Here is a 13776-nt window from a genome sequence, read left to right on the forward strand (position 1 = left end):
CTGCAAACTTGTATGCATGGACAATAAAAGATTATTTACGTCTTGTAATAAAAGTAAGTTAATTACAATTAACTGTTACAAATAACCATTACACAGCTTGAAAAAAAGTAAGTTTGTTTGTGGGAAAATTTGGCATGTATCAAATCTTGTTTCTTTGTGGATTATGTTACATGGTAGAAAAACTACCTGTCTTTGTGACAAACTTTATATTTAAATACAGCCATTTTATAATAAGAAGAATTAACTGAACGGTCTTATTAGCAATCTATCACCGATTGTAATGATGGATATATTGCAAAAGCCATTTGATTAAAACCCTAAAACCAGTGGATATATTAGCAAGCCTAAAGTCTGATGACACATGCCTCTTTTGAATCATTGGGAATGATAACATTCACATTTCCGTATGCCAGTTGTGTGAACATTTGTCCAAGTTATACAGAGGAAACATACTAACCAGAGCATGTTTATGTACAAATGTATGAAAAAACTTTTCATAAAAAAAAACCTGCCCCATAGGAAATACATCATATTACATATAAATACTACAAAGAAATTCTTTGGGGTAGAATTACATATGTGTAAGTCTACATCTATATAGGGCCTGTGTTGCAGACAATACATCATATCCATGGCACTTCTCATACATATTTAAACTCCTGTTCCCTGTTTCCACAGTTCTTTTACTTCTAACAGATCCCCCATGCTTAATTACAAATGCAGAAAGGTTAATTAACTTTTTCAATGCCAGGTGTCTGCTTAGAACAGCATTAGCCCTTGAGCACTGACGTTACCGTTTTTTATGTTTCCATGTAAATGAAATTTTCTCACTTGTCCCGTTAGCACGGTATGTATATAGAAACCCTCATAAAGGAGTGACCAAAACATGCTTTCATATGCATTGTACAACATAAAAACGGAACATTACCAATGAAGGTTATGTAAATACAGTATCAGTTGACATTCGGTAAAGATGCATGCTATTTCAGTGGCAGTACACTACAGTAGAACATGCATGATGACAACATCCAATGTAGCAAAGACCTCAGCCGCATGCATACATTTCCCTCATTAAGGATATTAGCTCCCTTTTCTCTTTGGCTTAAAAAGGATCTTAGCTCCCTTTTCCCTCAGCCCCACTTACCATTCAACAGCCTATGGTTCCCAAAGCTAAAAACTTATCTTACTCTATTGGAAGGTATACAATATCTATAACAAAACTAAAGGTCTAAATAAAAATAAAGTAAAGGGGAGTAACTCACATGGTTCACTGGGGCCTAAGCCGGTTCCCTTGGTGCCTGCAAGCCAAGTAAGTGTGGTCTATGTTAATTTCTACAGTCTTAAGAATTTTGTACCTGCTTTGGTAATCTTCCAGAATGCCACTCTAGATTTTGTGTCCATTTCTTACAAGTACTGATGCAAAAAAAAATGCGCACAAATAAGTTTCTTTTTAGCATGTTTGTTCCCCGCCAGTCTAGATTTTGTGTCCACTTCTTACAAGTACTGATGCCAAAAAAAGTGTGCACATATCAGTTTCTTTCTAGCATGTTTTTCCCCCGCCAGGCTGGATTTTGTGTCCATTAAAATTCAGAAACTATTGTAAATTTTAAATTTTATATTATTCCAAGTACTGACTCAAAAGAATGTGCACATTAGAGTTGCTTTTTAGCATATTTTGTTTCCACTTTGATCCCAATTTATTGAATTAATGACTTCACCAGGCCAGGAATGGATCTGAAATAACCTTCGAAATAAACTAGACGGGATTGATACCATTATTCTTTTGATGTTCTTTTTTGGCCTGGCCATAAAGAAAGAGCAAAACGTGCAAGTGATTACAATACGATTGGTAACCATCAATGCACATGCAAAGACTTAAAAGACACACATACATGCTCCTAAGACTTTATTAGTAAAGTTAAACTGGACAGTTATAATGACCAAAGGTGGCATTCTGAGAGGGAGGAAAAAATCGGAAAATAAATGTGTACGTGACCGAAGATAATGAAACATCTGCATACTAAAACCAAATGAAAATCAGTTGCAATATTTATTGTGTGATCAACAAAACAAGCAGACTGATGCAGAATTGGAGAGGGGGAAATAAGCATTGATGTTTCATTATCTTCCCATCACATGATAATGAAAATTAGGTCCTTTGTTTTAAGTTGCTTGTACAGGTTTCACTGCCAGGGGGCGCGCGAATGAAGGCAAACCGTGTGAGCTGTTGTCTTGCTAGAGAACAGTCGAATCACAATAACAAGACTTCTACCACTGTGTGTGACACTCATATTGATCGGGGACTATGCAAAGAAGCAAACATCTAAAAGTTTGAATCATGCTTCCATTAGTTTTATTAGTTTTCTGTTACTAAATGAATACATTTAAACACGTTTCATCATAATTTGGAGGAAAACAAAAACTTTGTTTAACAAAAAATCCAAACTTCTCCAAAAAAAAACTGCACAAAAAATTGCTTGTTGTTTCCTTTTTTTAGGAAATGTATTTAAGTTTTTTTTTGAAACTCCCTCTTGCACCTAAAATCTTCTTAGGAAGCATGTCATCAACAAAAGGGAGATACTATAAAACTCACAATACTTCACAACGGACAACAAAACCATCAAGAGAAATGAATGAGACATGTGAGTAGTGTATTTATATATACTTTACGACCTTCAGCATTGTATGTACAAGCAAAACAAAAGCAACTTATAACAACTTGACCATTCAGCAATGAAACAAAAATATGAAACATTTCATTCTTATCAATGCTAAAAGCTAATTGATTAAGGTGAACAATATCATGGCAGTTAAATATTACATGAAATAAGTGATTCTATGGCAGTTTAGTATATCTTAAAAAAAAAAATGCAATATTTTCGAATTTAGAAAAATAAAATATGTATATATATACGAAGTTATATAACTTGGTATTGGAATAACACTTTAAATGTAAATTGTGGTCAGTGAATACAGCAAAAATATGTCAATTTAAAATACACCAAACCCAAGATGTGGTCATTTGCCTTGACTTGAACAATATAGTGGAGAGAGCATTACAACATTCAGAGATCAGTACATGTAGAAACAGACTGAACCAGGCAGGCAACTTGATGTAAAGTTTAAAACTAGAGTAAAAAGTACAAAAAATAATATTACAAATGCCTCATTCATGGTTTAATTCATGATTAATGCCACTTGAAAGTAAAATCCATCAATTTTATGAAAGTAACAAATTTGAATAGAAAAATGGACATGTCCTGTCAAATCTCGAGTTGCTTGCCCAGCAGAGTTTCTGTTTTTTGTCACGTATACATGACATAATCCTCAGGTACATTCCTCTTACCTTTGTAAGAAACTATGGTCACCCCTTTGATAGAACAGTGCCCAAAGAAAAAGAAAGTAAGGCAATCAAAATGTGTGTCATCTCAAAGCACATTCCCCATACAAAAGGGGAACTCTCAAACATGTGCACGTGAACCCAAGCCAAAGTTACCAGAAGAAACCCCCAGAGAACACTATGGATTGAAAACTAAAGGGAGAATGAAACAAGATATGTGTTTGTCAGAAACACAATGCCCCCTACTGCGCCCCTTTGAATTAACAAGAGATGTGTTTGTCAGAAACACAATGCCCCCTATTGCGCCGCTTTGAAGCCATAGATTTGACCTTTGACCTTGAAGGATGACCTTGACCTTTCACCACTCCACATTTGCAGCTCCATGAGATACACATGCATGCCAAATATCAAGTTGCTATCTTCAATATTGCAAAAGTTATGAAGAAGGTTAAAGTTTTGGTTAAAGTTTTTTAATTTGTTTTTTTGACCTATGACCTTGAAGGATGACCTTGACCTTTTACCACTCAAAATGTGCAGCTCCATGAGATACACATGCATGCCAAATATCAAGTTGCTATCTTGAATATTGCGAAAGTTATGACCAAGGTTAAAGTTTTGGTTAAAGTTTGGGACACAAACATACAATGACAGACAGGCCAAAAACAATATACCCCCGATCTTTCGATCCAGGGGCATAAAACATTTTTTTTTTATTATATCCCTTTAAAAAATATTACTTCCCTTGTGAAAATTATCTGTACCTGCCAAATGATATAAAATAGAAATTATCTCCCTTTGAAGCTTGTTACTTTGGATTTTGTTTTTTTACCTTTGACCTTGAAGGATGACCTTGACCTTTCACCACTCAAAATGTGAAGCTCCATGAGATACACATGCATGCAAAATATCAAGTTGCTATCTTCAATATTGCAAAAGTAATGGCCAATGTTAAAGTTTTCGGACTGACGAACAGACTGACTGACGGAGGGACTGAAAGTTCAGCTGCTATATGCCACCCTACCGGGGGCATAAAAAAGAAAGTCAGAAACCACAAGGAGAAGGTCACATAAAAAGAAGTCTTGATTACCTATGAAAATACCACCAACATGTCTTCGAACTACACGTGCCATTTTTATTGAACAGTAAAGGCAATCAAACCAAAGGATAACTTGTCAGACATTTCTTGCACATCAATAACTCAAATGAGGAAAAAGCAATAAGGTGAACACACGCCAATATAACAGCTACAGTTTCCAAGACTGTATACTGATTCATTGTTATAATGGAACAGGCGAGCTTACATCTTACTGGACTTAATTTCCACACGCTCTGGGAAAAACTGGATGCCTGTTTGCAGCATGTCAATGCTTGTAATTATTCAACAAGATAAATCAATCGAATCTTTGACCTTTGACCATTATAAAGTGTAACCTTGACTTGTCAACAAGGATACCTTCTCCAAATGGTTAAGATTGTTGGTAAGTATTTAACTTTTAATTACAAAATGCAGGATGATGTTACAGTCTGGACAAGGCAAATGTAACCTTTGACCTATATGTGTGACCTTGATCTCGGACCCAGGGAGACGGTTGTAACTCATAATTCACAGTCAAACATGGTGAACATTCTTTCAGTTTTTAATATTTAAAATGATTAATACTGAAGTTAGAATTTGGACATGCTGTTTCATGAAAAAACTTCACCTTTGATGTTTAAGTGTGACCTTGACCTTTGAAGTAGACAGGTGAATTTTAAACACTACAAATTTAGTTCTCATGGTGGATATTTTTGTAAAGCTACTTTAAACTGCATGATGAATTAAGTCAAGTCAGGACAAGCTGTGTTATACCTTAATTTGACCTTTGAGATCTAAGTGTGACATTGCCTTTTGAGGAAGGGAGATGGGGGCTACATGAGACTTGCCCTCACTTCATGGTGGTCTTTGATGGTAATGTCTTAACCTGCGTGATAAATGAGAAAGTTACAGTCCAAACTTTTTTTTTATGGTAAACTCTTATCCTTGACCTGCAGGTGTGACCTTGACCTTTGCGGTAGAGACTTGGATGTTACATGGTACGCTCCTTCTTATCATGGCGGTAAGTTGTGATAAGTAATTTTTAAATTGCATGATGTATGACTAAATTACAGTCCAGAGAAGCTGTTTTACTTAAGAGATTTGACCTTTGAACTCTAAGTGTGACCTTTACCTTTGAGCTAGGGAGAAGAATGTCACATGTGCCACATTGTTTCATGATGGTGAACTTTGATGGTAAGTATTTTTGAATTTGCCAAAAAAAATACAGTCTGGACATGCTTGGAAGCACACACACAGCATACACTTGTGTATTGTGTCTGCGATATCGCTCTTTCATCAATTGGGCTGGACAAATATTGATGGGACCCTGTCATCATTTTGTTCGATTAACTGGGGGAATTTCAACTGATGAATGTGGTGGCAAGGTTCTATAGAGGCAATTCATCACTCTTGATGCCTAGCTATAGCATACAATGCCATCAAGACCAGTATAAACCAACTGAGCCAATATCGAATAAAATACAATGTTTTCAATAAAGCTCCATAGCAGCAGTGTAATATTCTGCAAATAGAAAATCTAGTTTGCTTTGGTCGTCAATATTTTCCTATATAGAGCAAGCAGGAACGGTAACCACCACAGAACCATCACTGGCATTGTGACAATAGGTAATTACTAGACGTTAAACCGAAATGGAAAAGAGGCCTTCTAAAGCACTGACACAATGGGGACCAGGAATATCTCCTATAATTGATTTAGCATCCATGCAACCGCAGAAGATAACACAATATCCCAAGTATGCAAGACATCAGCAACGTTCTTAATCCGACAGAATTAAAAGAAATTTCAAACAAAGTCTAACCAGAACAGCTTACAACAGAATTAGATTACAAGTTCAGCTTTGCCTTCTTGAGTTGAAAACCATGTTGTGGCAACATAATCCAAATATGCCGATCTCACTTCAAGATCCAAACAGTACCAGAGCATGGAGAAGCAAGAATAAGAGGAATGAGTAAGAACCCGACCGGTATTTTAATCTTTGAACTTCATTTCAAATAAGTTATTTACTTATATATTAAGGAAAAAAAGTCACTTAGAAAATGAGAAGCAGTAAACTATAACACTGGATGACTTTGAACATGTGTTTTGATGTAAAATCATGGAACAAAATGAAAGCTAAATGAATATCTAATAAAAGGTGCCTAGAAATAAATAATCTATAGGGAATCATATACATCTAAAGTTCAAACCTTGAGGTAAATACTTGCTAAAGATAAGAGGATGATTTTAAATGTGGATCACACAGCAACACTCGTTAATTTTTACTGTGCACTTTTATTCTGACTTTAGGGTGTTCAGGACAGCCTGTCTGTTTAGGACAACTCGAGTATTGTGCTTCATTACAAAGAATGAATCATACATGAACACAAGTACGAAAAGTTGTTTACAAGGTTATCTGCTAAAATGATTTATTGCTGTTGCTTTTTAAAGGGAAATAAATTAAGATATTAAGCATATTTAAAGAAGAAAAACAAACGCACTGTTTTTGGAAAAACACAACATGAGTCAGTTTTGACAAACAAAATCTTACAGCTATAAAGTATAAAGCACTATTGTTTAAGCTGCTTTCCAGATTACATATTCCAAACTCAATTACTTCACAATATCAAGACAATTTATCTGACAAAAAAATGTTAACATAAATCCCAGTTCAGCATCCAATACCATGCCTCCTAAACAGACGGCCCCGTTTAAAGTCAACAAAGTTACAACAGCACAAAGCCCTACTGGTACTGAGATCTCCAGAGAGTGACCCCAGCCCCTTGCAATACCTGCAGAGTTCTGTGGCGTGTCCTTGTTTTTCTTCTTATCGTCCTTCTTCTTCTTCTCTGACTCCTCGAGTGACGCGCCCAGCAAGGCAAATATGATACCAGTCTGGGAGTTGACACCGACAGCAGTTGTGAGCATTTTGCCACTTCCCTCCATAACATGAGTACCTGAAATTTATGTGCAAGTTTAGTAACTTTTTTGGCCAACATAACAAGTCATGAACGTAAACGACATACATATCAACTCGATTAGCATAAGGAGTAATGTGTGATTATTGCCTGTAGTCATACCAGGGGGGCCTGCGTATATGGGAGCTTACCGCGTTTAAGTGAGAAAGTTGTTGCAAAATTTCAAAGATGGCGTCGTTTTAGTGTTTTTCGTGAAGGAGTAGTGGATATTTTCACCCGGTTAGCCAGTTTATATTTATATTTCTTTTGAATGAATACGCCCTAGCTCATGAGGGACGACACTTTCTTTTATGATATTTTTCTATTAGAGAAAGTCTCTTTTTAGCAAAAATTCAGTTTATGTGGAAAGTATTGACCCTGATGAGCCTGTGCAGTCTGCACAGGCTAATCTGGGACGACACTTTAAGCACATGCATTAAACCCCCTTTTCACAGAGCATTGCCCATATATTAAATTCATATGTATAGGTGCCTGTCTTGATTTTAGAAAGCAATTTCTATGCAGACAGACTCCTTAGACCTTTCTACAAATGTAAATAAATCTGCAATTTATCAAGTAATTGCACTTGTGAAGGAAGTCCCATAAGAATTTATGAAGTAAAACATGCAATTTTGTATTGATGTAGTATGAAAATCAATCCTTTAACAATAGCAGACCAGTGTGTTTAAACCTGTCAAGAGCAGAATTGCATTCCGACGTCAGGAAGTTCAGATACTAATGTGTCTTATTATATGTGTTAATGTAATTCAAAACATTTTAAACACCTTTCACACCATGTATCACGTACTTGTATCACGTACATTATTCTGCAATGCTTCATGTCAATGAAGTAAGTTCAGTGCAGCGTTCATCAAAACACTTATCTATTTATATATATGAGGCTTCAGAGTCCGTTTTTCTACCTTACAACGAAAAGGCATTTGATACCTTCTCAGAAAGTATCATACTTCCTTCTCAGAAAGCATAATAATTAGAATATATGAACTCAAGGCCATACAAAATTGACTGTAAGGTCAAATGTGTAGGTAGCAGATGATCTTAAGGTATTTGCATAACATTAATGTCTACAGGTAAATGTCAAATGCACAGCTGTTACAAATGATAATGATAGCCAAGGTATGTTACCATTTTATTGTCATAACTAAGTTTTAAGGAACAACACACATTGCATCATGAATGAAAAAGTTACAGTCTACAAAAGCTGTATTATGGCCAAGTTTGACCTTTGAACTCTTAACACGACCTTGACCTGTAAGGTACGGAGAGGAAAGTTACACTTGACATATATTCCTATGATGGTTTGCATTTGTGACATTTTTTTATCCATCAATACCTGTCAAAGTTATGGATGAGACAGGAATTGTCAAGCTGTTTTATTGTCAATTTTGAGCTTTGACCTATAGGTTTACTTGCACTTTTTGGGGGAGAAGGAAGTTACACACGACGCATTGGTTTTTCATGGTTAACAGCTTTATAAAAAATGGTGACCATCAAAGGAAAGTGATTGAAGTAGAGTAAAAATAAGAAAAGAGCAATATTTTTAGAAAATTTAGAGCCATGACTCCAATAAGATTTGGCTGGTTATATAACTTGTCCAATATTATATGCTAATTAACAATGTCAGTAAATTTGGCGTCAATAAAAAGAAAACTGGCTGAGTTAGAGAGCACAAACCAAACAACTGGATGGACTGAAGGACTGACGGACTGACAATGCAGCAACTATATGCCTCTGTTCAAAAGCATAACAAATTCCATGTTTACTACACGAGTAAGGTGTGATATATGGGTTTCGCTGCTGATATGTTAAGAATATAAACAGTTTTACATTCAAAAGTCATATTATAGACATCGAGTTCCAATTTATTGACAATTTTAGTTAGCTTACGATTACTCTTTTTCCATGGCTATAAAATGTAAATTTCAAAGACAAATTATCACAATAACTGGAATTTTGTGTTTTTACATTAATTTTATAATTTACTAATGAAATAAGCCACATAAGCTACACAAGTAAAGAAATTGTGAGCGAGTGCTGTAGAATGTCGATTTACCTGATAGAAGCATAGGGTCTCTGTCGACTGATTTCTTCACATGGTCCGACTCCCCAGTAAGTGAGCTCTCGTCTACTTTTAAATCATTGCTTTGTATAATAACACCATCAGCAGGCAGCAGATCACCTGAAACAGGATCAAAGTGAAGATGTAATGAAATATAGGACTTGTCTTTACCCTTTATGGGCCCCTTAGATACGTATTTTCACGCATTTGTAGTCCCTTCGAATATTTAATTTAGTTAAAGACCTTTCTTACTAGATTCAAATTTTAAAGGCTTTTTTCCAACCCTTAGATACTGGTAAGCAGCAAACAGCATAAAACCTGAACAGACTGCGAGTTACTCGCAGGCTGTTCTGGTTCTATGCTGTTTGCACATAGACATTTTCACTTTGCTTCTAAGTGGGAAAGGGTTATAATATACAGTTCAGTTACCATGCAAAAGTCCAGGTTTAATATTAATTAAATAATACGTTTGGTGACTTATTGATATATGTAGTGTATCTATAATGCAACTGGTTAACTAGGTAACCGGTTAACTGATTGTTTCAGAAAGTTAAATTATCACGCAAATGTTAACCTGGAACTTGTTTTTTAATAATGCATATTTCATGGTCTAAATAATACAAATTTTATCTCTAGCGCGCACCCTACTGTCAATTAACGCTTTGTTCAACTAAAAACAACATGCCACACAATTGATGGGAATCAATAATGTGTCAATAAACACAGAAATATAACAACAGGCCATTACCTTTGTTGCTACAACCAGGAGTTTTATAAATTGGTACCATTGTTATGTTTTACTCGCAAAAATTTAACTTGGGGTCTATGGTGGTTGGGGAATTAGCGTATACATAATTTACTTCTTAATTCAACAAGCGTAGGGTCAATCGATAGAAACTTTTGGTCTGCTTACTTGAATTTTTGTTACCACATATTACTATACTGATTTCTCGTCAAAAAAGTGCATAGAAATATCATTTTTACTGAAAAACATTTTTGGTATTTTTTTTTAGTCACACCGATCTTGACAAAAACCAGACTTAACACCAAATGCAACATCAAGCTGGTTATGAATGTAATTGAGCATATTTCATTTTTCTTTATTTAAGTAACAGTAACACTGAACTTTCCATGCACGCCACAAATACAATTGTATTTGTGGCATGCATGGAAAGTTTAGTGTTACTGTAACTTAAATGATGCCAAGTCCCCTAAGCCATCCAAAGCAGTATCTTTATTTTAGCTAGATACAGACATTATTTGGATGTTATTTATCCCAAATTTTATTTCAAGCAAGATCTCCATGAAAGCTTCTTATATCCAAAGTTTAATCAAGATTGTTGCATGCAAACATTAAGTCACTGAGGAAACCACCTATTCCAAACCAACCTCCTCCTGCCTGCCAGCCCATCATTCTTTAATTGAATATCCAGGATTTAACAAGAGATGTGTTTGTCAGAAACACAATGCCCCCTTCTACGCCGCTTCAAAGCCATACATTTGACCTTTGACCTTTAAGTTTGACCTTGACCTTTCACCACTTAAAATGTGCAGCTCAACGAGAAGTAAGTAAGAGATTGAATGGAGAAATAATTTTTTTATTTTATGACCTTGACCTTGACCTTTCACCACTCAAAATGAGCAGCTCCACGAGATACACATGCATGTCAAATATGAAGTTGATGTGTTGAATATTAAAAAATATTATGATAAAACTTTAACGAAGGTTAATATTGGGTCATTCACGCGCAGACAATGTATACTTTGAATACACAGTTAATATCGTCGACTGCCTACAAAATAGTGACCAGACCCTAAGTTGTATAAAGAGATTAGCAAATGAAAAAAACAACAACGTGACAATACCCGTAAATAAATATTTATAAGCTGACCACTTTTATCATTCTTCCGAATATTTACCATATCTGAAGTATAGAGTGGTAATTAAATAATTAGTTCTATGAAGCTACTATTACACCTTTCTGCCGATTGCCGAATTAAATTGAAAGGTGATAATTAATTTGTGTTTTACTCCCAAACTTTTCTAAATAACAGCGGCGTATTTTAATTAAAGGGATTCGAGAAAAACGCAAGCAGTTTAATTTTATTTTAAGTTTAATTAAAGTATCGAGTTTGTAACACTTTTGGAAGAGCAATTTATCTAGACTACTATAAAAACAGAAGTAACCGCTTTGTCTACTTATTATTTTATTATTATTATAATTATTATCATCCTGAATATTGTCAAATGGAATTGAATGTTTAAAAACAAACAAACAGCGTCTCTGTTTCTTTCTTTTGCAATTATGACTGCTTGACCCGGGTGTCAGCAGGTGGCCTGTGTGTTATCGGTAACAATCAACGGTAATATAAACAATATACAGAGATATTTATTATGCAACTGTCATGATAACACATCCAGATCAATAAACCGGGGTATTACTGTGAAACAGATGGTTGATAACCCCAAATTGATTTGCTATTTTCACAACACAATAATATTTTGACCCATTTTTTCGGAAATGTCCGATTTCGGACACTGATTTTTTCAGTGCGTATTTTACTAGGATTTTCAATTTTTACCAATAAATTTTGACAAAACTCGGGAGTGCGTATTATATAAGAGTGCGTATTATATAAGAGGGCGTATTATATTCGCAGATTTACGGTAAGTTTATTTTCATTGTATGCCATTGCACATGTTAGCCTAATGAGACCAGTGTTCAGCCTATTATTCAGATGTAATCCAATTTTCCTCCAATTCTAACCCCAATATCTTGGACATGATTAAAACAGAGGCCAGGAGAATCACAATAAACCAAATGGGAAACCCTAGACTTGGGGAAAATTGCCTCATGGTTATTGTCTGGGCTGTGACACATTCCAAATATTGGTTGATATCTACCAAACATTATTGCACAATAGTTAAGTAGGATTGTGCCTGTTACAAATCTTAACATCTTACATATGACAAGAGGAAAATAGGAAACAAGGTGAAATTAATAGACAGGGGGTTTTCAGCACTGTCTGCGCCTCCGGAAAACGGAGGCATTCCCAAAGCAAACGGACCTGTTCCCAAACCGAAATTATTAAAAAAAATCCCAATTTTGTTATTATTTGTTTGTTTTTTTAAGAAGTTTCTTATGACTTATGATTATTAGACTATATCTCAATTTAATTTTTCAAACAACCTACAAAATATATAACCATAATTTATAAGATTTTTATCCAAAATGGCCAGGAAAACCTAAGTTGTATCAATATTTGTTGATAAAAAAAATCCCAATTTGGTTCTTTTTGTCGTTAAAAATTTCCCAAATTTGCCACTTTTATCGATTAAAAAATCCCAATTTGACCAGACTCCTTTTCCCAAAATGGCTGGAAAAACCCCTGATAGTGTACGCAAATTAACTTTATCCCTTCTCTTGAACATTTATAAATATTACAAGATGCCTGTCAGCGAACATGTAGATTTACTTGAAAAGAATGCCTGCTTGACCTTTAACCTGTGTGACTTTGAAATAACTTATTCCTTTTTGTTTTTTAAATTGCATGAAGAATTGCAGTTACAGTCCAGAACAGCTTTTTCACGCCTACATTTTAAATATTAAATTATGGTAACTAATTTTTATATTGCCTCAGGATTGATGCAGTTACAATCCAGTCAATCTACGCTACGCGGCCCGTGATTTTTGCCTAGATCACCGACACGCGGTGGTCATTATTTATTTTGGGTGAAAAATCACCGCAATCTCGCGCGTTTTATCACGCTAGGTCGAGCATGATCACCGAAAATGCGATAAATATAATCTCTGCGGTGATTCATCGCGATCCACCGCGTTCCCGGTCAACGTGGTGAAGAACGATTTTCCTACGTTACATGTACATATATAATCTTCAATGAGATTATAGCAATATGGGATTATAAGCATTGTTGGCAGATATAATTGAGTATCCTTTTTAAAATGTCAACATGTATTTCACACCCATGTTTAAGTTTAGATTTAATGCTACATGTACACGTCATTTTCTGGAAATCGAGAAATGGAGTTAATATTGTGAAAATAAACCAATATCTGTTTATTGAAATTGTCAAATATATATATAAATATATATATATATAAATATATATATATAAATATATATATATATATATATATATATATATATTAGCAAATCTTATGAAAATAAATATCGTTATTTTAAATGTTTTATGCAGGTCTGTTTCCGAGAGCATAGACTATATGGGAATTAACTGTGTGAGCTACTTCAATATGTTAACAGCTATACAATCATTGTTTTGACAGACGACACGTGCTTATCTTA

The 13776-nt window shown here is 34.9% G+C and overlaps 1 protein-coding gene and 1 long non-coding RNA gene across 11 annotated transcripts in view; one reads left to right on the forward strand and one right to left on the reverse strand.

The window, feature by feature from the left end:
• LOC127881714 (uncharacterized) overlaps nt 1–13776 on the forward strand; it is a 515289-nt gene that overhangs the window by 437711 nt on the left and 63802 nt on the right. The window lies entirely within an intron of this gene.
• Nucleotides 1–13776, reverse strand: part of LOC127881608 (plasma membrane calcium-transporting ATPase 2-like) — a 178367-nt gene that overhangs the window by 63517 nt on the left and 101074 nt on the right. For 9 of the 10 annotated variants that reach the window (XM_052429634.1, XM_052429633.1, XM_052429627.1 and 6 more), the window contains 3 exons: nt 9445–9570; nt 7206–7370; nt 1263–1298 (listed from right to left, as the gene is read on the reverse strand). In XM_052429634.1, the coding sequence (XP_052285594.1) occupies nt 1263–1298; nt 7206–7370; nt 9445–9570 (327 nt within the window). The remainder of the gene's footprint in view (nt 1–1262; nt 1299–7205; nt 7371–9444; nt 9571–13776) is intronic. The other variant, XM_052429631.1, reaches the window with a different exon arrangement.

The sequence above is a fragment of the Dreissena polymorpha genome, chromosome 5, assembly GCF_020536995.1.
Source record: "Dreissena polymorpha isolate Duluth1 chromosome 5, UMN_Dpol_1.0, whole genome shotgun sequence".
Lineage (NCBI taxonomy): Eukaryota > Metazoa > Mollusca > Bivalvia > Myida > Dreissenidae > Dreissena > Dreissena polymorpha.